This window comes from Mastacembelus armatus, chromosome 6, assembly GCF_900324485.2.
Source record: "Mastacembelus armatus chromosome 6, fMasArm1.2, whole genome shotgun sequence".
Taxonomy (NCBI): domain Eukaryota; kingdom Metazoa; phylum Chordata; class Actinopteri; order Synbranchiformes; family Mastacembelidae; genus Mastacembelus; species Mastacembelus armatus.
Genome location: NC_046638.1, coordinates 18,358,342 through 18,386,171, shown reverse-complemented (window position 1 = coordinate 18,386,171; position 27,830 = coordinate 18,358,342). Strand labels below are relative to the sequence as shown.

General features: G+C 39.2%; 3 protein-coding genes across 5 annotated transcripts in view; 1 reads left to right on the top strand and 2 right to left on the bottom strand.

The window, feature by feature from the left end:
* The window catches only part of LOC113132594 (DNA topoisomerase 1), a 28,223-nt gene extending 26,603 nt beyond the window's left edge, over nt 1-1,620 (bottom strand). The window contains exons 1-3 of one of the 3 annotated variants that reach the window (XM_033325251.1): nt 1,505-1,620; nt 511-515; nt 311-381 (exon numbers count right to left, since the gene is read on the bottom strand). In XM_033325251.1, the coding sequence (XP_033181142.1) occupies nt 311-381; nt 511-515; nt 1,505-1,620 (192 nt within the window). Of the gene's footprint in view, nt 1-175; nt 183-310; nt 382-510; nt 516-1,504 lie in introns of all 3 variants that reach the window. The other 2 variants (XM_033325253.1, XM_033325252.1) reach the window with 2 other exon arrangements.
* The window catches only part of cdh13 (cadherin 13, H-cadherin (heart)), a 365,066-nt gene continuing 338,779 nt past the window's right edge, over nt 1,544-27,830 (bottom strand). The window contains exon 15 of the mRNA XM_026310825.1: nt 1,544-1,661. Coding sequence (XP_026166610.1) covers nt 1,624-1,661 — 38 coding nt within the window. The 3' untranslated portion in view covers nt 1,544-1,623. The remainder of the gene's footprint in view (nt 1,662-27,830) is intronic.
* On the top strand, nt 4,434-15,984 carry mlycd (malonyl-CoA decarboxylase). The gene is made up of 5 exons (XM_026310830.2): nt 4,434-5,048; nt 9,151-9,263; nt 9,407-9,563; nt 9,996-10,148; nt 13,796-15,984. The coding sequence occupies exons 1-5, from the start codon at nt 4,503-4,505 to the stop codon at nt 14,339-14,341; spliced, it is 1,515 nt and encodes a 504-aa protein (XP_026166615.1). The 5' UTR covers nt 4,434-4,502; the 3' UTR covers nt 14,342-15,984.

Here is a 27,830-nt window from a genome sequence, read left to right as displayed (position 1 = left end):
ATCAAATAGCATTGACGTAGTCTACTGTACTGGGAGAAGCTGCTGTGCATGCTGCAGCTATGACGGTCTGAGCTGAGGTCAGTGGTAATAGAGGCTGGAATTTTCTCCCTGGTTTCAGATGCACTAATTCCAGAGAGGGCAAGAGTTATGGATGGACTCACATGTCCATCACAACCTCTCACCTGGTTAAGATGACACTGAATCTCCATTGAGATGTTCTAAGTTTGTGTCAACTGAAATGGAACACCAGGTCAAACTTAGTCACATCTATTGTTCAATTTAGAGAACAAAGAAGAAGATGAGTGCTTACCTTCTTATGAGACTTTTCATTATCAGTTTTCGCTGTAGATTTAGTTGGCTTTGTGCTACTCATCAAGAGATGAAGATGGGAGGGGGATGACAGTCAGAGGAAGAAAAGGCCATCTTAGTCATGCCGTACATGTAACACATAAGTAGCCTGGAAACTACAAAATAATTTCAAAAAGAAATTGACTTTCCTTTATTCTGTGACGTGACTAAATGTAAGACACAGTTTAAGCTGCACTTTTCATGTGCAAGCTTAAAGTGAGGGCATATTAGGCTGTCCTTAGATTTGAGGTCTGCCTTGTTAGTATTGCTCTTGTCTAGCACTATAAAATGCCACCAATCAGTCGAGCAGTGTCCCACAGGATCATACTAGAGCTCTGAACATGTTTCTTTTTAATTTGACCTTTACAACTTTCAATCCAGTCGTATTATAAAACTGATTCACTGGCTATGTTCATTTCTTAAAACCAGAACTTTCAATTTTTCCACACTACACTAGGGCAGTACAACAGTTAAAGGAGAAGGCACTTTCACGATCAGGAAGATTTCTTCCATGAGTCTTGTACCTGAGGAGGATAAGTTGATCCTTAATCAGTAATTCAGTCAGTGTGCTGTGGAATAACACAAGGCTAGCTGTCACACAAGAGATGCCTGCTCTACTGCCAGTAGCTCTTACAGGTGTCTATTCATCTCTCTGCTCTCATCAATTACACAAGCCAATGACAGATCACTCCGCATTCATTTGTCTGCTCACGTCTGCCTGGTAATAAACGCATCAGATATCAAGTTAATTAATTTATTCATATGAAGATGGAGTGTCTACTGTACACAGTGAAATGAATGCATGCACTCAAGGCCACCAGCCCACGTGACAGCTCAGCTAATGTCCATCCTTTAGCAGCACTCACATGCTGCCCCACACTCATCTGATTCATCACCACCGCAAGAAGTAGCTATTTTTTATCCAAATTAATCTGTCTCCACATTTCAGCAACATGAGAGCAATTGCTAGCTCCATGCAAAAAAAAACAGCTCTGATGTGTGTGGCCTCTGTTGATACTGAGCAGATGTTGGGATGGCCTGCAGTCAGATCACACGCATACATTATTAGGATGCTGCTCTAAATTTGCTACTATGGCAAGTGATCATTCAGGTAACTTCTCATACCGATGCACATGATAAGTTACACCCTGCTCACCTGTTCTTCACCGTATCTCCCCCGGCACCGGCGTGTTCCAGCTCGCTCAGCTTTTTCAGTTTAGTTCCTTTATGCTTAGCCTTCCCGTCTGTTTTAGCGTCTTTCTCTCTTCCCATCTCTCACATGAACCTTGGCAGAGCAAAGCGTCGGCAGCAAACTAAGATTTAAAAAATATATTACAATATTAAAATATATTTAAACATTATCCGCCTTGGAATGTTTCTGCCTTTTAGTTAGCCAATTCCAGCTAGGCAGCTAACAGCAGAGAGAAATAACTTCAACGTGAATGCTAGAAGTACAAAGGATCGTTACATTACATAGCTAGCTAGTGAAAGTCGACATTATCAGCCAGCTTTTTGGTTGTTGTATCGAATAAAACTGGGGTAGTTTAAAAAAAAATACAAACTTTTCAAGCGGTTCAACTTCGTTTGATAGACGAGGCGCAAAGTCTGGTGGTTTTTGCTAGCGTTGAGTTTGAACTGGCGTCAATTCCATCTTAATTCTGATTGGCTGAGGACGTTCCCAAGGCGCCAGGTTGCCAGGTCGGGTGGTGTTGCGCCGTATTCTGTGCGTATAATTTTTAATGAAACCACCCTATACTATAAATAAGCCTACAGTTCTGATATAATTTGTAACAAACAAAACAGCTGGCAAATTTGGCTGTAGATTCACTCTGATAATTTAATTGTTGTCAGACATTCTACTGTACATTAGGAGGTGCGAAATTGCCTTTCACTGTTTAGAAAGTAAAACGTATTGTAAACTCATCTACAACATAAGCTATATATAATAAAAACGCTGTCAGAAGTATACAATAGCAGATATGTCTAAACAATGCCTATTTGACTGAGTAACTACAAAATTGTCACAAAGTTGCACCTATCTTGGGTGACACAAGCAACTCCCAAGTGCCTCTTGACAAAGCAGCCTCTGCACTATTTGTTTTCACTCTATGTCATTGGTACTGTTGTGTCAAAAACCATGTGGTGAGCAGTGAAAAGAATAGCAGACCAAACTGTCTTTTTAGATTTATTTTGTATCTGTATGAATAAGTAAAAATCATTTTCCATTACAGTACAGACATCTAGACCATTTTTGTATGCCTGTATGAGGCATTGCTTGGTCCTCATCAACCCCACTTAATCCCTTGCTATGCTTGTGAATCCTACTAAAGGCCATACTTGAGGGTTAGAGTTAATTGGCTTATAAATGTTATGTGTTTTAAATAATTTTTAAAAACTTTCCAACTGTTTTTACAGTTCCATAAAACATACAGTGGATGATATGCTTGTCTTATAATTATCTTGAGTATTGATTGATATAGAGGCTGTTTAAATGTTATCACAAGGCAGATGCTTGATGTTTGAACATTAAAAGGAGTCCCAGAAAAAATCAATGTCCCAAAAGAACCACTATGATGGAGTGTGCAGGGTTAAGAATGCAGTTTTATCTCTTCAAAGTACTGCATTCTTACAGACAAAGATAAGATACCAATATGAATGAATTCACAGACTCCAAAGGAATTTTACAGTGGCTGTAGATGAATGGGAACAAACCTTCAGCTATACATTGCATCTAGAGCAAAACCTCAGACTAATACAATATAAACTATAGTTAGCCAACAAAGTGTACACCAACACAGCTCCGGTTACAGCAGACTTGAATTTGATTGCAGTTTCCCTATTGATCAAATTTTAGAAAGTAAACATAATAGAATGAATGAGCATGTAGAAATAAAATTCCATCATAATGTCTTTTATCCAAAATAATCCAGTGTTAAGAAGTATTTTTCTTTCACTTTTGTCTGTTAAAATCAAGTTCTATGAATCATATGTCAGTTCATGTGTCTATTAAATCACATCAAGTATTATATATTAATGACAAGCTGTTGCATAATGTATTTTTGTTCACTTGTATAAACAAAAATCAAATAACTTCAAATAAAGGGAATTGGTTGAAAATACTGGACATGGATTATCCTTTCAAACACAACCCAGTTCCAAAAGTGTGTAGAAGATGCTACGATCTGCAGACCCTTAAGGCTACACAAAACAACAAAAGTGTCCGTTTTTTCAACTACGCAAAGTGATGATTTTGACCTGATAGCTGAACTGTTAACAAGAAACAAGTCAAGATAAAATGAGATAAGATAACCTTTTATTAGGCCCAAATGAATTCAGATAATTACAAATTCAACATATAACACTTGGCAAGCTGAAGACTCAGCTGTCATTAATTAACTAGATTGGGACACACCTAACATAAAGGCCATTATCATTCCAAGGTAGCCTTTGAGCTATCAACTTCAATACCAGAGAAATATATATGGTTAAAAATAGAAGGAATTTTATTTATTTATTGTTGTGTTGTCCTATTCCTATATATGACATGTGATACACTTACAAAACAGTTGCCTCATAGTGTCTTCCTAAAGTGCTGTGCTTTCTGATTGTTTACATACACAAAAAGTTGAATCTGAAATTTAAAAGTTTGTTGTTCTTATACTTATATAATGTTTTGTTTCATTATCAACCAATCTGTAGGCAGAAATAAAATAATTCATACCACAGACATCTGACATTTCTAGGAAGCAGTGGGCCTAATTGTTGTAAAACCTGTTTCAATATTGATTCAACTTCAAGTTTGGAACATGAAACTAAACAGAAAAATTTAGTTATACTTTAATTTAGAAATACATCGATGGCAATCATGAAATAGCCAAAGGTGGAGTGATGGGATTTTAGACAGCAGTTCAGCAAAGGGGTTTTACAAATATTCACATGGACACATTTCGAGATCTTCTCAGGTCAAACTTTAATAACCAGAACCTGGTTTTATTTTACACTAATATGTAAAATGAAAACGAATGGACACCAGTCTACCCCTCTCACTAGCGGCCTCGACAGCTGTACTGTCTCTTTAAGAGACCCGGAAACGATGCCCCACTGTGTGTTCACTGGTCGCGGGTTCTAAGAGACAGCTGAGCTCCCTCCCGGCGATGACACCCTATCCTGTTATCTGGACTTTTCGTGGCACTGTGAGGTGGTGGAGACACGGGTCTGTTCTTCAAACCGCGTTCAAGGCCTTGGATATTAGGGGTTGGCGTTGGTACTGTACCCCGATTCGTGTCAGTGTTACAGGCATGGAAGAGATACTGGCGAGGGTAGTTGCACCTTTACCCACATACGAAACCAGAGACAAGTCCCCCCCTCCTCCTGAATCAAACAGCCTGGAATTCATGCACTTCTACAGAAGTTTAGACAAGGAAGACAAAGTCGGTTTCCTGACCAAGCTGTCACAAGACTTCGGGGTAGACCACAAAAGCGTCTCTGAGCTAGCTCTGAAGCTAATGGACAACCAGTTACGGGACTTGGCGACCGTTTTGCAGGTTGAAGACAGGCTCCGTTACAGCCTGACTCCACGATATAAACAGCTGCTTAATCATATCAGCAGGGTCGAGAGTGGAGTGAAGTTCCTGGTGGATCTCCGAGCGGATGTGCTTGAAATGATCGCATCCAAATCTAGCGAGAGTCCGCACATCAGGGTAATACATTTGTTTATACTTCCTACGGGTGCTCGCACGAGTCAGTGGTGCCTTTCGCGTTAAGTAACGCCACTGTTACCTGAATACCTGGACGGGAACGTTCAGTATTTAGATACATTGTATGTGTTATGTTGACAATAGACAGTAGGAGTGCACCAGCTTATACCACCAACTCCCACCCAGAGCCATAAGCAGCACCCCCCTTCACCCAGTCATCACATGGTTCACAGTTTATCCAGCTCCAGTGCCAATGACCTTTTCTCCACTTTCCCTTCCTTATCAAAATGGAAGAACTAAATACGCATATTAATTTCTTCAATTCTATTTGGCAAATAGGTTAGACATGATTTTTTTTTAATCACAAATAAATGTCAAGGTCATTTTCAGCTATTCCTTTGCAATTTTTAAGCTAGGCTGATCAGAGCTACTTTTAACTGTTGCTAGAAACAGTCCCTGTAACAATGTTTCATTCTATACATGAAGAGAAGAAAGCTGTTATGCTGTGGCAACAAGGTGAAAGAGCTGCATATAAATCAGGCATGTAATGAATACTTTGAAGGACTCTTTTCAAAACAAAATAAATACAAAGATGAAATAAAAGGCAGTGGGGAAAACAAAATCTTAAAATTTCCATTACACAGACATGGCACTCATGCTCTTTTCCCTATTAATGACACATTTTTGGCAGCTTAGTTTTCATAAAGGCCACCAGTCTCCTTTACTGGATTGTTCATTCATATTCATTCAGATATAATTACAGCTTCCAATTCAGTCCAGTGCTAAAGTGTAGCCATTTTCATGTGCAGCTTGGAATAAGAGTGGAATGTTTTTTTTCAGATAGCCTCTGGGCTGTCATATTTATTATATGCCCTTATTTTGTTCAGGAGTGTAAATGTACATGGAATTTTCCACATGTTTTAATATTAATACATAATCATAATCATTGCAAAGATGGAATAATTAGATAGATTAACCCTTAATAAAATACAGCTTAGATAACTGCACTGACTAGTCCTTTATCTATCTATCTGTACTGTATTTATAGGAGTGCATATGTTCTGCACTGGTTGAAGTACAGAAAAACAACTCTACAGTGTGATGCCCAATCTTTCATTTTGGGATGCAGCTAAGGACAGATTAATCTGCCAGTCATTTTCTTGACTGAACAGTTAAATTGTGGGTTCATAAATGTCAGAAACTACTGAAAAAAACATGCCTGTCACAGTTTTATTAAGCCAAAGGTTATAGCATCAAATTGCTTGTTTTTATTTTTTATTCAGTTTTTGATTACATTAGAAAAATGTTTAGCATTATTGCTTGATAAATGGCTTTAACTATGTATTCAGTGTAAAAAAATGGTCTAACTCTTGCTTTATTGGTGGAACTCTTTGGAAGTCCTATTAAGACCACCTATAAACCACCACCGCCAAATTTAAAAAAAAATGCTTATTAGTGACAGCAAGCAATACTCAAACTGTACCATTTAGTTTTCTACAAAATGAAAACAGAATCCATTGTAAACCCAGCCTGGCTGGCCTTTGTTGTGTTAGATGTACCTGTAAGTTGGAGTTGATGTGAAACTGCATTTCTAAATTGACCTGTGGCTCTAAGTAAACGTTTGTGCTGGAGATGTGTTGTTACATAGGCCACTTTCCAAGCCAAGTACAAACTCTTACCATCATGAAAGATGGTTTAGTTTTGTACTGGAGGAAAAAAACACCAAGTTGGCCTATTCTAAAACATACTGCTTCTGTTGTAGTCCGCTTCTCTCATGCAAACAGTGCAGATTTGTGAACTCGTTCTGGTGAGATGTTTTAATGAGAACTAACTAACTAAAATGGTCAGACTAAAACCCTGCAATGATTGACTAATCTCAGATGGAGAAAGAAGGCTTTCTGTCATCTGAGTGATCAGTTTTTTTTTTGTTTGTTTGTTTTGTTTTGATTTGCGTTGAAATAAAAATGAAAGCTTGTGTGCCTTTGACCTGGCTTTTTCAACTGTTAACAGCTGTCGACCAATATGATTTTTAAACATCTGGACCACCCCACTGCCAAAGGGCCTTTAGCCTTTCTTCTTCTTTCCTGCTCAATATCTGTTTTATTCCTGCTGAGAGGTAGTTCAGATTTATTTAACCCAGCCTCACTGAGAGTCTTTAGAGCTTACAAAGGTCTAAGCTTCCTACAGAGTACTCACTTGTTCTCAGTGCTGACCACCTTGGTCCTGGTGGTGCACAGCAATCTTTGTGTTTTTATTGCCAGAATTGATTGAGCTAAAATGAGAAAAGGTCATGGTAAATATGAAGCTTTTAGTACCTCTATTGATCATATGGGCATACCTGGGTAGGGAAAAATGATGCAGATAATCAAAGTGGTACTGAATCATAGAGTGGGAAAATACAGTTTCCAAAATTAATGTTTTTTAGATTTTGCAAGGCTGCATCTTCTGTGGTTTGTGAAAGAGTTTCATTTTAAATTCTAGGCCTCCAGGCCTTAAATTATTGTTGAACTGTTCACTGATTGAGTGGATGAAGACAGATATCATTTCAGTTGGATCAGTGGGGTAAGTATCAGCAGGGCTATTTTTTCTCATGCAGCGGCATGCAGCCCACTCGAGTAAAGGTGTTGGCACTTTCTAAGCCTGACCCTGTATACGCTTTGGCAGTCAGTGCTCATTTGGCCTCGGACAGACTGTTTTCTCTGGGCACTGCATTCTCCATTCCTCTGTATCATCACACTGTAGCTGCAGCTCAAGTTAGAGAGGGGGCTTGTAAAACGGCATGTATCAGCTAACAGCACCAGCCCCTCACTGCACTGATTCAGCTCTAGTGTCAAAAAGTGTTGCTTTATTTTCTTTCAAATGAATTGCAGGATTTTCTTTTTTTCCTTTGCCTCCTATCCTTCATATTTTTCCTAACCCCAGGCTTCAAATGCTAGACCCTTTCGTTTCAAAAGACTTCATCTTCTGTAGGTCAGTGGAATACACATCTCAGTTTGGCCCTGCGTTTGTGTGGATAAGAATTGGCTACCCAGGGCAGCGGAGGCACTCTCGTGTTGTTGGTGTGATTTCTGCAGAAATGTTGGCCTGAGATTATCAGTCATCATAGATTACTTCTTCTCTGGCACTAGATGGAACACACACACAAATATATACTGTATGTATATGGCAGGGCTCACTACATGTATGTGAGAAAGAATTTTAGATTTTGCTTGTTTTGGTTTTGATAGATGCTTGCAGAGTTTCACCCACCAGCTTTTACACCATAATGGTATTTGATCTAGTTTGTATTAGCCATTATTATGACTGACAAGCCATCGTTAAAGTAAGCCAGAAATGAAGTCATCCTATGAAACAGCCAATATAAGGTGTATTTATGTGTTTGAGTGTGCTTGCGTGCATGCACTGTGTGCGTTTGTTTGTGTGTTTGCAAAAGATTTGCCTTAAATGAAGTCTGACCTTTTCAGGAGGACAGGCCTGCTTTGAAATGGCAAGTTGTTTATTGAAGTGCCTCCTCTACACCCATTGCAAGCTCAAACAAATCACTACTCATAATGTGAAAACATTCAAACAGCATACAGACACCCAGGGGACCAAAGACCCTGCACAGTGCGTAAGATATGGGTGTGGAATTGTTCATAGCCTAGAGACAAACTTAAGTAACTTCACTGTCAGTCAATGAGATAATGCCTGTGAATTCTCTGAGGAAAAGAGGTCACGAAATAGTAGATAGTGTGTTTACTCAGCTCTTTTAATAGTCACATAAAAGCTGCTATTTTAGAGAATACATTTATGGCGTTTATCTAAAAGGATGAGAAAACAATCTTCCATAGTAGCAGTAAAAGTGCATTCCACCACATAACTTAATATAGTTGATGGGCTGTTTTTCCATTTCATCATGTACATATAAGATTTAGATTCATACCAGTTTTTGCCTGTCTTATTTATCTATTATGCATTACTTGTCATATACTATTATAAAATACTAGTGCAACATTCATTTTCCTTAATGCCTGGCTGCTAAGGTGTTTATCAAGGGAAATAATGTGAATTGAACCATTATCAGCTGGGGGTGGGTGATTCTAAACTCACATTTTTTCTCTCCCAGGACCTGAGCATCACGCTGAAAGGCTTGCTGTCTGAGTGGTTCTCTGTAGGTCTGCTCCGCCTGGAGAGAATCACCTGGCAATCCCCGTGTGAGATCCTGCAGAAGATCAGCCAGTAAGGGCAACAAGCTGTAAATGAAAACCCTTTAAAAAATTACTCTAAATTTTGAGTGGTGAAAATGCTGCCATTCTTACTGTAACTCAACTTACCAAATGGCCAATTACAAACCTAAATCCTAATCATCAGTTTCCTGTCAGGTATGAAGCTGTGCACCCTGTAAGAAACTGGACTGACCTCAAGCGCAGAGTGGGACCATACCGCCGTTGCTATGCTTTCACTCATGCTGCTATGCCTGGAGAACCCCTGGTCGTACTACACGTGGCCCTCACTGAAGACATCTCTGATAACATTCAGGTTAGAACCTACTATGTAGCTACAGCTGCAATGATTTGTTGCAGTTTAGCTCATATTGTAGTTATTGTAGCTTATATTGTAACGGGTAGTTAAAAATCTAGGATTTACTTGGATTTGTCCCTCCTCTCAGTAAATGGGCTACTGCTGTGTGAAAAAAAAAAAAAAACTGTGAAAATGACCTTTAAACTTCTGATCCCTCTGGGGACAAACTTTACAGTGCTGACTTCCTTCCCTTTTAAAAAGGTGGAAATTTCATGGTGAGAAATAGTTCAATGACTTCTGCAGTGTTGTCTGAGCACCATATAGTAGTAAACTGCAGCTATTCACCTTACTGACACCAGCTATTCACCAATACTGACAATAGGCTTGTATCTGGATGAGTTATGCAGATTATCACTTTGTGACTATACAAAATTTGTGTTTTTCTTGTAGAGTATTGTCCGCGAATATGCCACTCTTGACTCTGAGGAAGACGTGAATAAAATAAATGCAGCTGTTTTCTACTCCATCTCCTCCACCCAGGCGGGCCTACAAGGGGTGGAGCTGGGCAATTATCTCATCAAAAGGGTGGTACGAGAACTGCAGGTGGGTGATTGTAGGATTCAAGATGTACTGTAGTTTAGGATGTCTATATTACCTAATTTTTAAAAAAATATATATATTACCTAATTTTTTAATATGTGAATGAGGCCAAATTTAAGAGTATAGCATTTTGTGTTGTTAGTTTTGTTAATTAAAACAGTAAAAGTCAAAAACACTGTAATAGAAGAATTATTTTATTATTCTATTTGAGTTTCTATATAGAACTGGCTTAGTAAAGGTAGTGTTTAAGGTAAAAGGCAAAGTCATGCAATCATTTGTCATCTAAATACAATAACTGTAAAATGCCCAGTTTTTATCAGAGAATCTTTTAAACCATCCTTTCTTATTATAGCTGGATAATAACACATTATCATACAGGTCACATGACACATGCAGTGATACAGCTGTTAACTATAACAGAGCTCCTCAACTTCTGTGACAGGCAATATTTTTGTTTGATTGCTTTTCAAAGAGTTTATACTGTACATCTCCTATTTGTTATATGACTTCCTTATATACACATAAATACATGCCCACATAAACAGAGCAGTAGTCAACCAGACCGACGGTAATGAAATCTCATCCATCCCTCTAAATAAGTGCAAGAGCCCTTCATGTCGGGCCACTCCAACTAGCTCTTGTTAAATGATTGGAACACTGAATGGAACATCAAAAACCACTCCACCTAAGAGATGGGAAATAGCTCTTTACAGTGTACCCTCCATTAAAATCAGGTTTCAGGGCTTTAAACTGCTTCCACTTTAGTTAATAATGCATACAATACAACAGGGCTGTTTTGATTGCTGCAAGCTTTCTACTTATTGACATTTTTATTAATGGAAACATACAGTTTAGTGAGCTCAGCATATATTGTTTTGTGTTATCTGCCTCAGCATCAGAGCTATTTGTGTCTGTTTGTCAAAGCAGATTATTGCGCTGTGTTATAAAAGCCTTACAGATGGGAAATGTTGTCTTCATCAAGAGTGCTACCAGCTTTGCATGTCAACATCCTCTCCTGTTGTCTTAGTAATGCAAAAATAAAAATCTATAAACAGAGGTATGCTGCTTTTTAGCTTCTCTACACTAACTCTAAAAGCAAAGAGGAGAGGCTATCAGCCAGTGATGTTGGGGAAGAATTTATTAATAACATTTCACATGGGCCAAAAGTGTAAGCAAATAAATATTTTGTTATTTGCCTGCATAATACCAAAAAATGAGATACTGCAATCTGCCTTGAATAGTCTTCAAGGAATCCAAGGTAGAAAGTCAGTTTGTACACTAATCAAGCTGGTGAAGCTCTAATTTTCGAATATATTTCATTGGAACTAAATGCATCTGATGAACATGCAAACTCCACAGAGAAAGATCCCTGCCGGGTTGCAAACCCAGGACCTTGTTGCTGTGAGGCAACAGTGTTAACCACTCATCCACCATGCTGCCCCATGTTATTCAGTTATTTTTCTAAATTACAGTTGACAGTTTAACTTGAGATAAGGCCAGGCCTGGCTATATTACTACCCAGCTTTAACTTGATATGGCTCTCTAGCTATAGCTGTGTGGAAAACTTTCTGTGGTAAAGAGCACCAGAGTTAAATTTCACATGCCAAAGATGCCAAAAAGTCTAATTTTGCTCTTCATCTTTGGGTTTTGTGTTTGTAATAGAAAGCTCTGTTTGGAAATTGAATAGAACTGATTTTTTTCTGTGCCATTTTCTGGACACTTTTATCCAAAGCGTCTCATAAGTGCATACATTTTTTTATGACCTATGGTATTCTGAAGAGGCGCTGGCTTCTGACAGGGCTTTACCTTACGTAAAGATGAAGAGAAGAGCAGTGCAGCCACAGAGGGACTGCTATGATGATGGATAGGTGAGAGAGTGGGGAAGAAAAAGGTTATAGTCGTGATTTAAGGTGAAGAAAGGAGATCTTGCTTGTCTTTGTAGATTGGATCTTAGAGCATAATTCTTATACTGCTTCTTCTTGTTCTGCTTACCCTGTCCACTGTTTTATTTTCACCTTTTCCTACAGCCTCTATTTGCAACACTTTTTTGCCATCCCTGCCTCACTTTTGACATGTGAACAACCAGTAGTTAAAAGAAGACGAATTGAAGAAGGCGAGATCTTGAAACAGCAGAGTGAGAAGAAACACAAGGGGAGACCTGGCAGGATATGGAAAGTGAGAAGGTTGGATTATGAAGTGAAGGATGGGTGAAAGCTAGGAGGAAGAAAAGAAAACAATGTTGCAGAGCAAGGCAGGCAGACAGACAGCAGCGTGTCCCTGCAGGGCTTGTCTGACACTTCCACTTTCATCTGCTGCTTTTCACTCGCCTGCCTCCCACATCGCTCAGGCACTTATCAACCTAGACGGAGAAGTGGGGGGCAGGGGTAGCGGAATGGGTATTTTGACAGAAGGAGAGGGTAGTCAGGTGGAAGGGAACTCATGAGGTGGGTGGGTGATGTGTGAGTGTATGGTCTAGACAAGACTGGTGCACAGGGGAGAGGAGTGAGAGAGGAGGGCAGGTATTAAAGGTGAGAGTGCAAGGGACAGAGGAGGAGGAGGATAAAATAAGTGGGGAGAAAAGGAAAGAGGGATCATCCATCTCCATCAGCAGGACAGGACTGTGAAGCAGTGAAGTTGATTTGTAACACTGTCCCTGTTTGAGGAACTAAAGGTCCAAGCATCAGTCCTGCACAAATAAGACAATTTTGTTTTGCGTTTTGATGCGAAGGTTGTGTTTATCCTCCTTATTTCTGCTGTTTCAAAAGTGTTCCTGTGCGTTCTCGTGGGGATCAAATCTCTGCTGCCTCTCATCTGTTTTCTCAAGACCTTTACTTTGTTTTCTCATCCCCATTGCTTTCCTTGTTTCCTTTTTTATTTTCTCCTCTTCAGGCTGGTTACGAAAGGTTGAAGCACTTCTGAACTCAACTGCCTCAATGAATGAATGAGAATAATCCTGCAACTTTTTGTTTTTCAGTATAGGAGATTAAAAAGGACATTTTTTGACCCTCATAAGCTTGGCTGTTTTGTTAAAATTCTTAGACACCTTTAGACTTCCAAGACTTTTTTGCACATAGCTATAAATTAAAAAATGATGTTGCTTGTCAGAACAGAGTATTAACAATATAAATAAAAAAAAAAGAAAGACATTTTTGCCTTTATTTTTAAATTGTGGCCTTTCATTTTTGATAGTTTATCAATGCCAAAATGAATCCAGAACTTACAGATTTATTTCAGCATAGCTTTTGTATAATTACAAATCCAGGATATTGTAACAGTTCAGTGACTGGCACTTAACACATTATTTAACACAGTAATTACATATCACAGTTACTGTCTTGTGATTACTGCAACATGGTCATGCACGGTGGATGCACTCATGTCTGAGCTGCTTGTTGTCACACTGCTGTGCTTCTTCTTCTGAAAGACCCATTTGCATAAACATATAATCCCAATCCCTTCAAACTGGTCTTGATTTTTCATTTTACTCTTCGCCTTGCTCTGTTACATACTATTCCAACACCAGAAATAGTTTAAGCAATAGGAAGGAGTTGAGGGCTGCACTGAATAAAATTAATGATTTAGACAGGGTGTAAAATGACTCAGTGTTTAAGGAGTAATTGTAACTATTCCTCCCTCCTCATTTTTTCCAGAGTGAGTTCCCTCATATGTCCCAGTTCTCCAGCCTGTCACCCATCCCAGGCTTCTCCTCCTGGCTCCAAGGCATCCTCAGCCAGTACAGGAAGGAGGGTCGGGGCTCTGACCTCCTCTCTGAGCAGGAGTGGAAGGAGGTAGAACAGGCAACTGACTCATCCCCAGGCGCCCCGGCTTTAGACGCCCTCCGTAAGCTCATCAGCACCAGTGAGTGGATGCGTTATGAGCGTTTGTCATGTGTTCTGGAGCCAGTCCTGATGCGTCTCTGTGCATGGTATCTCTATGGGGAGAAGAGGCGAGGCTATGCTCTCAACCCAGTGGCCAATTTCCACCTGCAAAACGGCGCCACCATGTGGCGGCTCAACTGGCGTGCTGACACCAGCCCCAGAGGTGTGGCAAACTCCTGCAGCATCATGGTGAACTATCGTTACTTTCTGAACGAGACGTCTAAAAACAGCGCCCTGTACATGCAGAATAAGGTCATCACAGCATCAGACCAGGTACTGGGACTGGTATCCCAGTTTCAGAAAAACAGCAAACTGTGAGAGACAAAGAAGGAGTCATATTCTTTTGATCTGCAGGTTTCATTGCATTTGATATCATTAATATACTGACTGATAAACTTTATTTTGTTTAATATTTATTTAAAAGCAACAGTTCCATAAGCCACTGAATGGGTGTCAGCTAATATTGTGTTTGAATTTAAAAAAGACCATTTCTCATGTGTCATATCTGTATATATATCTGTATATTGTGCATAGGCTAGGCTGTTTGGGTTTGTTGCTGGAGCTGTTTGATAATGTCTAAGTGTTTCCCAGGCTGAGAAACTGTAGCTAATGAAGCACAAGGCATCTATCAGTGCCTGCAACAATGAGGGAGTGCAGCTAAATGATGTTTAGATCATTTCATTTGGCTAAACTGCTTCATGGAAAACATTTTGAAGAACTGGAGTCTTGGATTTTGTCTTGTTTTTCTTTTTTTGGGGTTCACCTCTTATTCACTTGCTGTTAACTGATGGTTCCTACTAAAGCTCAATACACAAAGCATGGAATTGTATACTAGAAATGATATCCTTCTGCCATGTCATTCTCATCTACAGGGCTGGACTTTCCTGTCTCCTCCATTACAGTGATTTTTTTTTTTTTTTTTTTGGATAATTTTACCTTCACAAACACACATACACATGTGCCCAACCTCTCCAGAGAGCCATCACTGATGTTCTAACTGCTCTGTACAGGTGCCAAGCAGAGCTCATATCAGCCTACACCCCATTGTTGTGAAATAATATATCACAGCAAGTTGACTGTGAAATTACATTTTATCTCTCCAAGGAGCCAAACTTTCTTTTCATTTTTTCACACTCTCTGTACCCCCCCTTTTTTTTTCTCTGCCTGTGCCACTCTGTGTCCTAGAAACTAATGAAGTGAGAAATAAAGTTAAAGTAAATGGCTAGATTGATGGTGTACGGTTGTTGTGAAGAAGGGGGGAGGAGAATAAAGAAGCATTAAAAGGACAGTTGTTTAAAGGATGCCCTTGAGAGACACTATGAGTGTCTCCAGAGATATTAAAGACTATAGGAGACCCATACATCTCTGTGCACATGTGTGTGGGGGCCACAGAAAAGAGCGATGATGTCACGGCATCTGACAATGGAAGGAAAATGCACACTCTGGTATGGGTTACCATAGAAACACTAATGACATATTCCTCACCTGCTGCTGGCAGCTGGGGCTCATTTCAAGTTATCTTTGCTCAGGAGCGATTGGCAGTACTGACCACAGTGCAGTTCAGGGTTAAAAGTCTGGTGGTTTTTAATTATGAACTCTTTTAGATAATACATTATGTCGTACAGTTAAAATAATTACTTTTTTAAAGTAGTCTGTCAGGTATTTCCCATAGGACTAAGAAGACAAATTGCTTGCGCAGTGAGCAGTTACAGCACTGAAATCTGATTTATGGACACATTGGGCCCTGCTAAATGAAATGATACAAACCTCCTCAGTAGAGACTTCAGAGGATGAGTCAATCACTGCTAAACAAGGATTTTAATTGTTTTAAAGGTTAAATGAAGTTAATTTGAAAATGGATGTTCAGAAATTCCAAAATCTGAAAATGAAATATTATTGCAGCATAGACATGGCTTGATACCTGTTAACATTCTTGATCAAATGACAGTATAAAAAAAAAAAAAAAAAATGAATTGCTATGGTAGAGCTTTTGTGGACAAAATGTATCAGCAAGTAATTTTATCACTGACAATTTCCACAATGGCTCAGTGTGTACTTAGGCCAGTCTTCATTTGTATCTAATCAGATGCCAGTTTTGTCACATTTCCAGCCCAGCACATGTTGATAATGGATTCACAGCCAAGTTCAATATTGTACTGCTCCGTTGTTTGACACGTCTCAGTGCCAATACGTTCCAAAAAGCAGCAGAAGACCTAATTACAATTGATTAGAAACTGTCCGCTTTAGAAATTCATGCCTCATCTAAAAATAATTCAGCAATCCAGACAATCCCTTTATTATGATTATTATTTTAAGATGCAGAGGGTGTGTGTGTGTGGCACCAGTATATTTCATTTCTTGTCCCTTGTTCAGAGAAAATTGCCTTAAAAATGAAGCTTTTTTTTTTAAGATCGTAGAGACCAGAAAAGTCACAGAGTAGTGGCCAGGGCATTTTTATATTTAATTCTGATAATGCCTGAGTTATAAAAGGCATTTGTCTTCATGTGTACAGAGAGTTTAAAGGGAAAACAATGAAATAAAAGTTGGACAATGTCACTGATAAACTCTGATACGTTGTATTCTCTAATCAATAAGAATGTATTGGAAAAAACCTAAACTAAAAAAGGAATCATCACACAATATGTAATTTATTAAAATACTGGTCACTGGAACAAATGTTAAGTGGGAATGCTACATTCATATTATTACAGTTAGCTATAATCAGAGCTCCAAAACGTCATCCAAAAACTGTTGCATTGTTCTCCCAAACCAAATGCAATATTATTTCATTGAAGTGCTTGATTATATTGAATCGTATAAACATTGGCACAGTACAAAAGTAAATCCATTCCAACTCAACTCAGTCCAGTAGTTCTGGAAAACTTGTAGAGTACAAACATGCCAAATCAGATTAAATTCACTAGGGATGTCTCCAAAGGCAAGTGTAGCAGAAAAAAATGCCATAGGAGCAACACTTAAAAATGTAACTAGATTTTGTGATTCAAACAGCATAGTAAAACTCTTTCCAGATGTTCCATGTGGGATGCATCTTCTTGTCGTAGGCAATATACAGTGACCAGTCACTCTGACCTTTGCCAAATACTGAGAAATAGCTTCTTATGTTACGCCACAAAAGCTACCTATCACAGGCTGACGCACAAAGACAGACACATTCACACCTATGGGGAATTTAGAGTCATGAGTCATAACCTGCATATCTTTGGACTGTGGGGAGGATGTCCTCTAGGACTGTAGAGGGTGCTGCATTTCATTGTCACATTTGAAATCAGTAAATCCCACTTTCCAGCCTAAGTCATTTTTTATGATGTAAACTTTTGTGCACATTTTCTAAATGCCATTGTATAGTCTATTCACAGTAGTATTTGCTGGTATACGTGATGATGTGATGAAAATGGGATTCAGGTACTGAAAAGGAAAGGCTGGCTTTACTTAGAGGCCCCTTTTCTGTGCATGTGTGTGTGAGGGGAGGGTTCATCCAAGTGTGTTAATCCATTTCTGCTGGCTGCTGTCGCTGGCCCTCCTTCATGCCTCTCACCTACCATCATCACTATTCTCCCCCTTCTCCACCCCCTGGTAACCTGACCCTGCACCCACAGCCCATCCAATCCTCTGGTCTGTCTTCAAAGGACTTCACGGTTTTATGAGCAATCAGGACACAAACCCATTCAGCATGTGCATAGCCACACACAATATATACCCTTCCAGCATTTTGCCAGCTGTAACCTTTAGGGGGCAGCAGAGTTTCACACAGAGTAAATTGTTACACACTGTGCTCATAGTTCAAATAATGTTTCTCTGATGTGGTGACTTGCCAAACACCCTCTTTGCCTCACTTTTCTAATTTACCATAACCACTCTCTCTTCTTCCATACCTTTTTCTTGTACAGACTCCTTTCTCTCTTTCCTCGCCCTCTGCTGCCTGTGCTATTAGTCCTTTCAGCTCACCCCACCCACTGCCCTCTTGCAGAGTGAGTTGGAGATTGACAGATCTGCTATATCTGGTTATGGGCTGTAATTAAAACTCATTTGGCTTTCTGATGGCATTTTCTACCCCCTTAATCCAATGCAATTAGTCAGTATTAGTTGACCTGACGTCTTATATCAGATTGGGTTACAGAATGAAAAAGAGGTAAACAGAGGTAGCAGTGGCATCACCTGAGGGTGACAGCCTCTCTAGGACTGATACAGATGCCAGACAGATTGAAATGAGAGTGTCAAAACTGTCTATCCCTGTCTCTGAGTGTGTGTCTCTCTCACATACACATTCGCATACCCTAAGACTTTGTCCATCGATTCCTGCAATTGCTTCCATAAATCAGAGACAGTTTTTCTGAAAATGTTCAGCACAACTAAAACACATTCATTGACCAGTAAACAGGCCGAGGTCAAAGATGATGAGCACTCACTTGTCTTTTCCTTTCTTCATCGTTTACCCTCAACATCTGGGCCACCAGTAAAAACCTGGAAACACCTTTTTATCTCTCATGCTGTGTGCATAAATTACTTTCTGCTGTGCATAAGTTGAATCTTCCAAACTTTTGACAGTTGCAACACAAGCCAGATTTAGCAGTGCAGATGTTCTAACACATATTGTTAGAACGTCCAATTTTTGTCAATCTTCTGCAAAGAAAGAAAAGACTTCGTACAGTACACAGAGATGTATAACATAGTGTCTGCAACAAAACACAACGGCAGTGGGAATTCACAGCTCGTTGTTTCTCATCATGCATAAGTTTTGTAAACTTCATGTTTACTACTATGGTATTTGAATGGAATAACTGAATATGTGGAATATTTAAATATCTGAATCATTTAGCAATACTCAACTACTAGCAAGATGAACATATAGAAACTATTTTGAAGTGGTGCATGATTACTCTAGAGATTTTATCTTTAATCCCTTGAAAGCCAACAGTAAAAAAAAAATCACATTGTTTTATTTTTTACTTATATTTTAGGATCATTTATTAAGCCATGTTACTAATTAATATTTGATTGAAAACTCACAGATGTGCCATTTATACTCTGTCTATAGCAAGAGACAAGCATTTGTAATGAATTTTAGCTTGTGTCTTTAAAAGAGCCCTTTATCATAACACACGCAGTGAATGAGAGACATTTCTTTTTACTTTCCCTCACAGACAAAAATGAGTCAATGGCTTTTCCTGTCAACAGGGTTTGTCTTTTACAGTCACTGCGTTCTTTCCAGTGACCCATTAAGGATATAGACCTCCTCCACACTTTCAATCTCACTTATGCAGCCGCAGAGCTATCTTCAAAAAATTGGTTTATTCTGTATCCCTCCTTTGGATAAGTTCACACTGCACCCTCTGTGTCTCCCTCTGTCTCAGCTCGGTGTCTACCTCCCTTCATCTAGACATGCACAGTGGCTGCAGAGCTGCATATTGAAAGGATACGTGGTCTCACTTCATGAAGCTGTGAGTCTCATTTAAATAGATGCAGCAGCTGGGCTGACACGCAAGTCTCGCCTCGTGAATACATGCTCCTCATGCAAAGAGAGAGTGGGGAGAGCGGAAGCTGACAATGGTGTGACAAATTGCGTTTTCTCATTTTTCATTCCGCTGATTTATTCCTCCCCTCTACTGCACTGCCACCCATCAACACCCCACTCCCATCACCAATATCCGTCATCCACTACCCCATCCTCTTTCCCATCTCCTGTCCTTTGGAGCAGAAGGCCCAAAGCAATGGTAATAAGGCAGGTTAATTGGCCTTGCTGTGTCTTTACGAGGTCAGATAGTGACGATGGCAGTGGTGGGATGAAGGTGGCAACAATTTTCTCAATTTTCTCTGGATGCCCACCTGCTTACCCTCTGCTGTTTTCATATAATCTGAAATCTTTCTCACTGAGAGTCCTCTTTATCTAGGCATCAGCCAGATAAAAGACAGGCCTCTCCACGTGGAAAATTTCATACAGACACTGACATCTTTCATGCTACTCAATTACTCAGGGGTCACACTCTGATACCATATGCCTTCAGAAAGCTGAGTTGATTTACATTCCCAGGGAATGATAGCATAATTTGGAAAAAATCTAAAGGAGATGAAATGTTAACTGTGATGGATTGCTTGTTTCAAGCTACTTCAAGCCACTTTCAAGTATCTGAAATTTATTTTCAAAGTGAAATGAGTGTGTTCACATGCACACTCATATTCCAAGTTTGGAACATATTTGGGCTGTGGTGTGTGCATTAAGTAACCTTATTGCTATATCCTATTCTTACAGTATAAGTTTCTGTTACTTGTACAACGCGTAAATCTCCATATCAAGCACCTTTAGCCTTAGAATTCCCTTTTCATTCCAACAAAAAAAAGCACATATAATGATATTTTTTAGATATAACCGATCATCTTTTTTTTCTCCACAAAATAGGCTACATGGTTAAGCTATGCTACATAACTTGAGCTTAGGATGCACCTGGACAAACAGCAGACTGTGATTAAAAACATGGAAGAACAAAAAGAAGGCATTTACATGCCAAAGACAGCTGTGTCTCCAATTAAAGTGAAGATGCACAACATCACTACTGTGATATTTCAGAAGTGTTTGAAAGGCAGAGCAGTTGCGATGAATCTATATATGACATACTAATGTGCATGTAGCACTTGCTGACTGCCTTGAAAACTGGGGAAAAGCTTCAAAAAAGGTAAACATGTGCATTGATAAGTCATCAGCAGGAAAAACTGAAATACACACTAAGTGCAGTACAGTCAAGTTACAGTGAAAAAAACATAAAGCCACCTTTAAAACAGTAGCACATTTAATTATTAAGCTATACACAGTAGTCTTCACACCAGACATGTTCACAAAGAATTGCCAAATTAGTTTGTTCAGAAAATAGTGTGTGAAGTTAATCTGCATAATTAGTAGAAACTGCAAGAAGTGGCTGTGAAAGGCAGCTTGCTGAGAGCATTTTTCATAGGCATGTATACTGCAAGTACTGTATATTTTGCAAATAGATTGCATAAAATTATCCTGCAATTTGCACAACACATTGCACTATGCAGTTACACAATCCATCCATGGTAAAAGTTAACTGATCACTGAAACAATCTTGTACTAACAATAACTACAATATTTTTGAGTTATTCCCCACAGCACATAACATCTCTGTAGAAAGGGGTTGGAAGGTCGTTGAAATCTATATTTTTCCTCATCTGTCCCTTTTTCTTTCATTCTACTTAGCTTTACTTTCATTGGCCTAACCACTCCCTCCCTCTTTATTTCCACACAGTCTCAGCCATCCCTTTCTTTCTCCCTGCTAGTCCCTTCATCCATCTCGACGCTGCGGTCTGTTAGGCCAATCCACGTGACTGATGAGCAGAGCCACTGATCATTATAAAGTCAGCCTCTTACACCTCTTACACTGAAATTCACGTCTCTTACTCCACACATGAAAAGTGTCTGGAAAGGCACAAACACACCCACACACACATATGGAAGTTGAGTGTTGAGTGGGAACTTGATCAAATCAATACAAGTAGAGAGAATGAGAAGCAGGCAGATGGACAGATCCAGCAGAGCATATCTACGTTTTACTCAATACTGCTTCTTATTCACCATCATGCATCTGTTACTTTTTCTTCTTGACTTTTTAGCCCCGTCTCACCGTGCCTCTCTGCATGTTTCTCTGTATATGAATGATTTAAAGAAGCCTTTGATTTGTCACCTGGAAGTACTTGACAGATTGGCGTGGTGTCAAGATACATTTATTGAAATGCTGATAAGATGCATGTCACATGGACAAGCAAGGTGAACAAACTCAAACTCTGTAGAAAAAAAGAACTAAAATGACTTGAGGTCAGAGCAAACTGACCTCAAGTCATTTTAGTTGTACTGGCTGTAGCACGTGAGCAAAAGTGGCAGCTCAAGCTTAAGATTTTGGTTCCCCACTGGAATGGACAAAAACACATGTAGGACGTGATGAAAGTCCTCGTCGATTTCAGGATTTGATGAATAAAGAAGCAGTGTTCAATATGCCTTTAAAATGTCTCTTTCTCTCCACTTAGCACAGAACAACTAAAAAACTAGTCAATTGATGTATGCTTTTCATCCTGTTAAAATGGTCAGTATTCTGCAGTATTCATCTGCTTTATTAACTATATGCAACATAGGCTGATTGGGAACTGCAGCAAAATTGCTTTTATTTTATTATTTTGAAGTTTTCTTATTGTTGGTGTATTTTGATGGACCAACTTTTCCCTCAAAATGTCTTCTGTTGAAGAGCTCATCTCCCTCCATGACCCCACCTGTAGTATGCATCCACACACATGTTAATTAGCTGTGCAGAAACAAATCTAAATTTCAAATTTAAAAAAATGTTGGCACTAATTGTTTGGACATTATGTCTGGGCTGGTGGCTTTAGGCTTTGGCTTCAATCCAGCTGCTGTCACCCACTCAGCTCAAGTTCCTTTCCAGACATGTTTAGGCAGGCAAAGAAGGAATTCATACCTAATACTTGATAAAACTATACAATGTGTGGAAACATTGTAACATCAGTAAGTGTGGCTGAAAAATATATGGTATACATGTGGACAAAAATTTAACCAGCCAGCACCCTATACTACAAAATGTGAGGCACATGCCAAGAACTAACAATCTATTGACAGCACAAGGGTCACAACTGGCACATCAAGTGTAACTTTCAGCATTGAACCAGCATTCCACCTGTACCAGTGATGGCTAAACCCAGGATTTGTTTATGTGATCAATTTACCACATTAGAAGTAGCTAAAAGAGACCTCCCCAACCATGAATCCAACCAATAGTGGAGCAGATCCTGTCAAAACACTCTTCAGGAGGCCATCTGAGCCTGCCCCAGCAGGGAGTCTTGTGTCATTTAGTAGCAAGTGGAGCAGGGTGGTGGTACCCGTCAGATGAGTGACACAGAGAATGAAGAAAGTCTAATTTACAAATAGAAAGAGGCATGAATGTGAAGCAGTGACTGAGGAAGTCACTGGAAGGATCAAATGAAGTGTGCTGTAGCAGGAGAAAGGGAAGGCTGGGGTAACCAGAATTTAATCATGGTTTGGGCTGAACTTAAATAAGCAAGAAAATATACTGGCGGGCTTCTTAACTTTGACTAAGTTAAACAACAGCAATGAAACACATTTTAAATATGAAAATGTAATAGAGCTGTGTGGGCAGAGCTATATTTTCGGTTTGTATGTGGATGTGCCTTGAGACTATGACTGGTTTTAGTAAGCAAGGGACCCATTGCCCACTCTGTGAGATGCTGAGGTGAAGTAATTGTGCTTTTTATTATGGTGGATAAGTGATTGGTGTTTACAGATATGAGAGTAGAATCAATACTGGTGGTAAACAGCACACTGTGTGCGATTTGATTCCTTAGATACAGCAGAACAACAAGCCTATGGAAAATCCCACTTCTTGGAAATAGCTTTATTAGCATTTTGTCATGTTGAGATTGCAGATAGATTTTGGTTTTTTGTCCTTAATATCAATGCAGCTCAGTGGGATAAGAAAATTGCAATAGCAATAAGATTGCAAATGCTATTGAGCTCTTTAACAGGTCTTTAGCAAACAATGCATTTCTGTCTATTTCCTCAGCTATACTGCAGCATCACGATGCACATATTAGTCAACAGTGTAGCATATGACCTCAGGAGAAATTAACAGATAAGACTGCATGACTACATCTCATTGGCTGTAGCAAAAACCAGTGGTGAAGGAAGTACTAGCATTAGTCCAGCAGCCCAGCTCCTCCACCAGGCATCTGCCACTGACTTCTCTCAGACCTTCTCCCGAACTGACAGGACCTTTGGTTGGCCTGACAGTCAGAGATATGGAGATTATTCATGACTCTGCTGCCACATGTCTGATGCAGTGGCACCACACTACACGTGCTTTTGGAAATTACACTAGAAACACACACAATTACCCCTAGAAGCACACACACACACACACATATGTACATATATATATATATATATACACTACATGTGCTTTTGGAAATTACACTAGAAATGTTCACTTTGATGTGGCATAACACATCTGTGACCACCTCCGAAGATGTGTTGAAATAGTGGATTAAAAAGTGTTGTCAAGACACTCGAGTGCTTTTTCATGTGAATTTCAATGAAGTTAAGCCCTATTGCAAAGACTAACACACACATACATAGAGACACAGTGTCACAGTAGCTTTTTAGCTATGTATTTTTTCTCAGTTTTTCTGGAACACACATGCATTAGAGTGTTCGCACAGCCTTGAAATGGAAGACCAAAGAAACATTAATGGATCTATCAAGCCTCTCGCTGTCCTCCTTCCAACCATAGCAACATCACAAACAACCTTGTTGCTGCTCTGCCACAGACAGCTTAACCAATCTAAGGCAAAGCAGAGGAATAAACAAGTCTGCAGAGGAGACGAGACGAGAAGAGAGCAGTGAGGAGAGGAAAAGAGGATGAGAGGAAGAACATGAAAGAAATAAGATATAAATAGAGGAAACACTGAGGGTTTTAGTTAGCAATATGCAACATATACTAGTTCTTCTATTCAAAACCCACAGGCTGACTCAGAACACTTCTCAACTGAGCTCTTGTGTTGTAGGTTTCATTTTAAATGAAAAAAAAAATACATTTTTATTAAAACATTTATACCAAAGAAAATTGTGACTCTGAATGACTGAATTTTCTTACTTCTGAGGGTCCAGAACATAAGGAACAGACCCATTATTGCCTATATCATTTTATGTGGGTTCCTTATCTCATACATGCACATGCACAGACAGAATACCTCTAAAGTTAACACCAAAATCAATAGTGGATGAATATGAAACATGAAAGACATAGACAGACAAACTGTGACATAAAAATAGAAGTGAGCATTGGAACAACAGGTTGCAACTCTATTTCCAGATGTAAGGAAAGAGAGATGACTGTGTCCCACTCAGAGCCCAGCCTCTGCTTCACTCAGTCAGGCAGCCATGACACAAAGCAATGAGCTGATCTGTGACCAGGAAAAGTTCTCTATGCAATGTATAGATATTTGGAATTTTAACTCACTTTCTGTGACTCTAGGCCTAGTCTCCCTGCCCATGTAGCCTCTTTCTCACAGTTTTCCTCCATCTCTTTCCGTGTTTATCTCCTCTCCTCATGCCCAGTGTCCTTCAAACTGGCTGGAAACAGTAGAAGTCGTGCAAACATTAACTACATTACACAAAGAAATAATGTTTGCATGTTAATGGGACAGAGCGGTGCATGATATTTCTTATTTTATATATTAAAGGAATAATTTGCATATATGTTTCTCTTTGGCCATCTGTAACATCTGCATCTGTACTTTTTCAAACTGCTTTTCAATCTCTTTTTCTTTTATTTTGCCAAGTGGTAAGTGAGAAAACAGTTTAGGCAGAGGTGGACATTGCATTGTGCACAGAGCACATGGGAAAAGTGAGGAGTTTCTGTGCAGTGCTTGCACCTTTGTCGTTGTGCCCAGGTTGGGAAGTGGTCGACCCCATCTTTCCTCACATGCACACTGCATGATGGCCTCTTCCATTGTGGTGGTGTTTGTGGTTTTGAGCCATATGGTGATGCAATAGGTCTCAGAAATGTATGTATCCAATATGATACTCACGGCATAATAGGGTTAATAATTTTCTGCCAAATATAATGCCGGAATGGCATGGCAACTACAGCAGTAACCGTATGTATTTAAAGTGAAACTATATCAGAGTAAACATTTACTTTTGTGTGAAGTTCAGAAATAAATTGTACCACTTGGTATATGTAGCTAGGTCACAGTGGATACAAGTTAAAGAAAAAACACTAGGTATTAAATGCTGGAAATAAAATGGCTTTTCACTTTTCCAAATGTATGGGTATAGTGACATTCACATAGAACTATAGAGTATGTTCCCATTCCAGCATTTCTGCATGTTCACTATTGCCTTTAATAATATTGGAGATTGCTGCTAAATGCTGAGTTATGTTCAACTTATCACAAAACAATGAACTACTTCTTGTTGTAGGTCATACATATGTGGAATGGAGACATCTTCCATACAGCTGCCACATGAGCTGAATAGAAACTAAGATACTAAATACAGATGTTCAGGTTAGCTGCTATCACGACTGTGCTGTGTTAACACAACTAATGTCCTTCTAACCTTGTACACAAACACAAATACAGAGCTGAAGTTTACATTAAAAGCCTCTAGCTATCATTTAATACATATCCCAATCTAGCCAAAAATATCAGAAAATGGAACGATCTATACACAAACTTAAATGTGCAGCGTAGTCAAAACAAAATGAATACTTTTACTATTTTTATCTTGCATGGAAACAATGACACAAGTAGTTATTGAAGCTAGCATTATTTAGCTGCCTTATTTTCTGATACAGATAAACTTAAAAACATAAAACCTGGCACCACAAATGAGTACCAACTTAATAAGATAAAGATGGTGCTGGCACATGTTTCCTCAGCGAATGAACAGTGTCAGGCCACTAAAAAACTATAATCCCACACATAGCTGTATGCTCATCCATCTACCAGTGTGCCAAGCTCGATCAGGAAAATAGCCAAAACTTCATTTATTAGTCAAAAGTCCACTGATAGATCTGTGATTATTGATTAATGAATGCAGATAGAAACTTTCCTTGAGTGTGCTGGTTCTTCTAGTTTTGAGTTTTAGTCCTAGGCTTTGAACTTAGAATCAAGGACCGACTTTATAGCACCTGGATATTGCAGATTTATAAACTATAAACTGCCCAGATGCAAATGTTGGCAGGTTCTACAAATCTGTCCATATCAAAGTCTGCATAAAACCAGTCAGATAAAAAAGCTCAGGTTGTAGCAGGACCAGCTGTCAATTATTCAGCAGTATGTACTATGGTAAAAGTCTATCTCAAACACACCCTCACACACACACACACACGCACCTACACACACACACAGATATGGAGGACAGTAAATTGTATTTCTCAAAGTTTGAAGTGCCACCTTACAGGCATTTCCATTTACCTTTCCCTTTTAACTCATTATAAGACTATATTCATCTACATTTAGCTGAATAAAATATAACTTAATATCTTTCTTTTTCTCTCTCTCCCCGTTTGTCTAATGATTCTCAAATGTGTCCTTTTCTGTGCCCCTTCCTTATTTCTTTACAGCTCACTTTTAGCAAGGTTTTTTTTCTATATAGCATATAACACAAGCAATGTCCCTTTTACTCAGGATAACTTACAAATTTGAAACAATTTTCATTAGCAACTGTTTTTTTAGGAAAGGTATAAACTCTGTCCACAGTGATTTCTGTTTATTACAACAAGTAATCAGGACATCGCTTCTGGTAAGAAACGATGTTGTTGAATGTGACTATTACAAAATACCCGTTCGGGTGTTGTTTAAGTGAAATGTGATGGAAAGGAAATGATCCATGCATCACAGCCCAGACAGTGTGGTCAAATATATGACTCCGTCTATCAATCTTCCGCCAGCTAAAATTTACCTAACTTCAACATGGAAAAAGATGAAATGGCAATCATTATGTAGTCTCCTTCCTTAAATGTGAAACAGATTCACTTAGTCAATGACGAGAGAATATGATGAGTGAAGGGAGACAGGGAAAATCCTTGTCCTCTGGATGTACCAGTAGTGTCAATAGAAATAGGAGTCAGGCGCTAAATGATTCATTATGATGCCCACGCATGACATCCTGTATTAGCATATCAAATCATGCTAGCACTGAGCTGCCCTTGAGTAGAAAGGAAGGGGGAGCAAGTGTATGTTTGCATGT

Excerpts from the sequence above, each read along its gene's own strand:
- mlycd (XM_026310830.2), top strand. The coding sequence starts at position 4,503 with ATGACACCCTATCCTGTTATCTGGACTTTTCGTGGCACTGTGAGGTGG. Across the intron at positions 5,049-9,150 it reads GCGAGAGTCCGCACATCAGG|GACCTGAGCATCACGCTGAA; the intron begins GTAATACATTTG and ends TTTCTCTCCCAG. Across the intron at positions 10,149-13,795 it reads GGGTGGTACGAGAACTGCAG|AGTGAGTTCCCTCATATGTC; the intron begins GTGGGTGATTGT and ends CATTTTTTCCAG.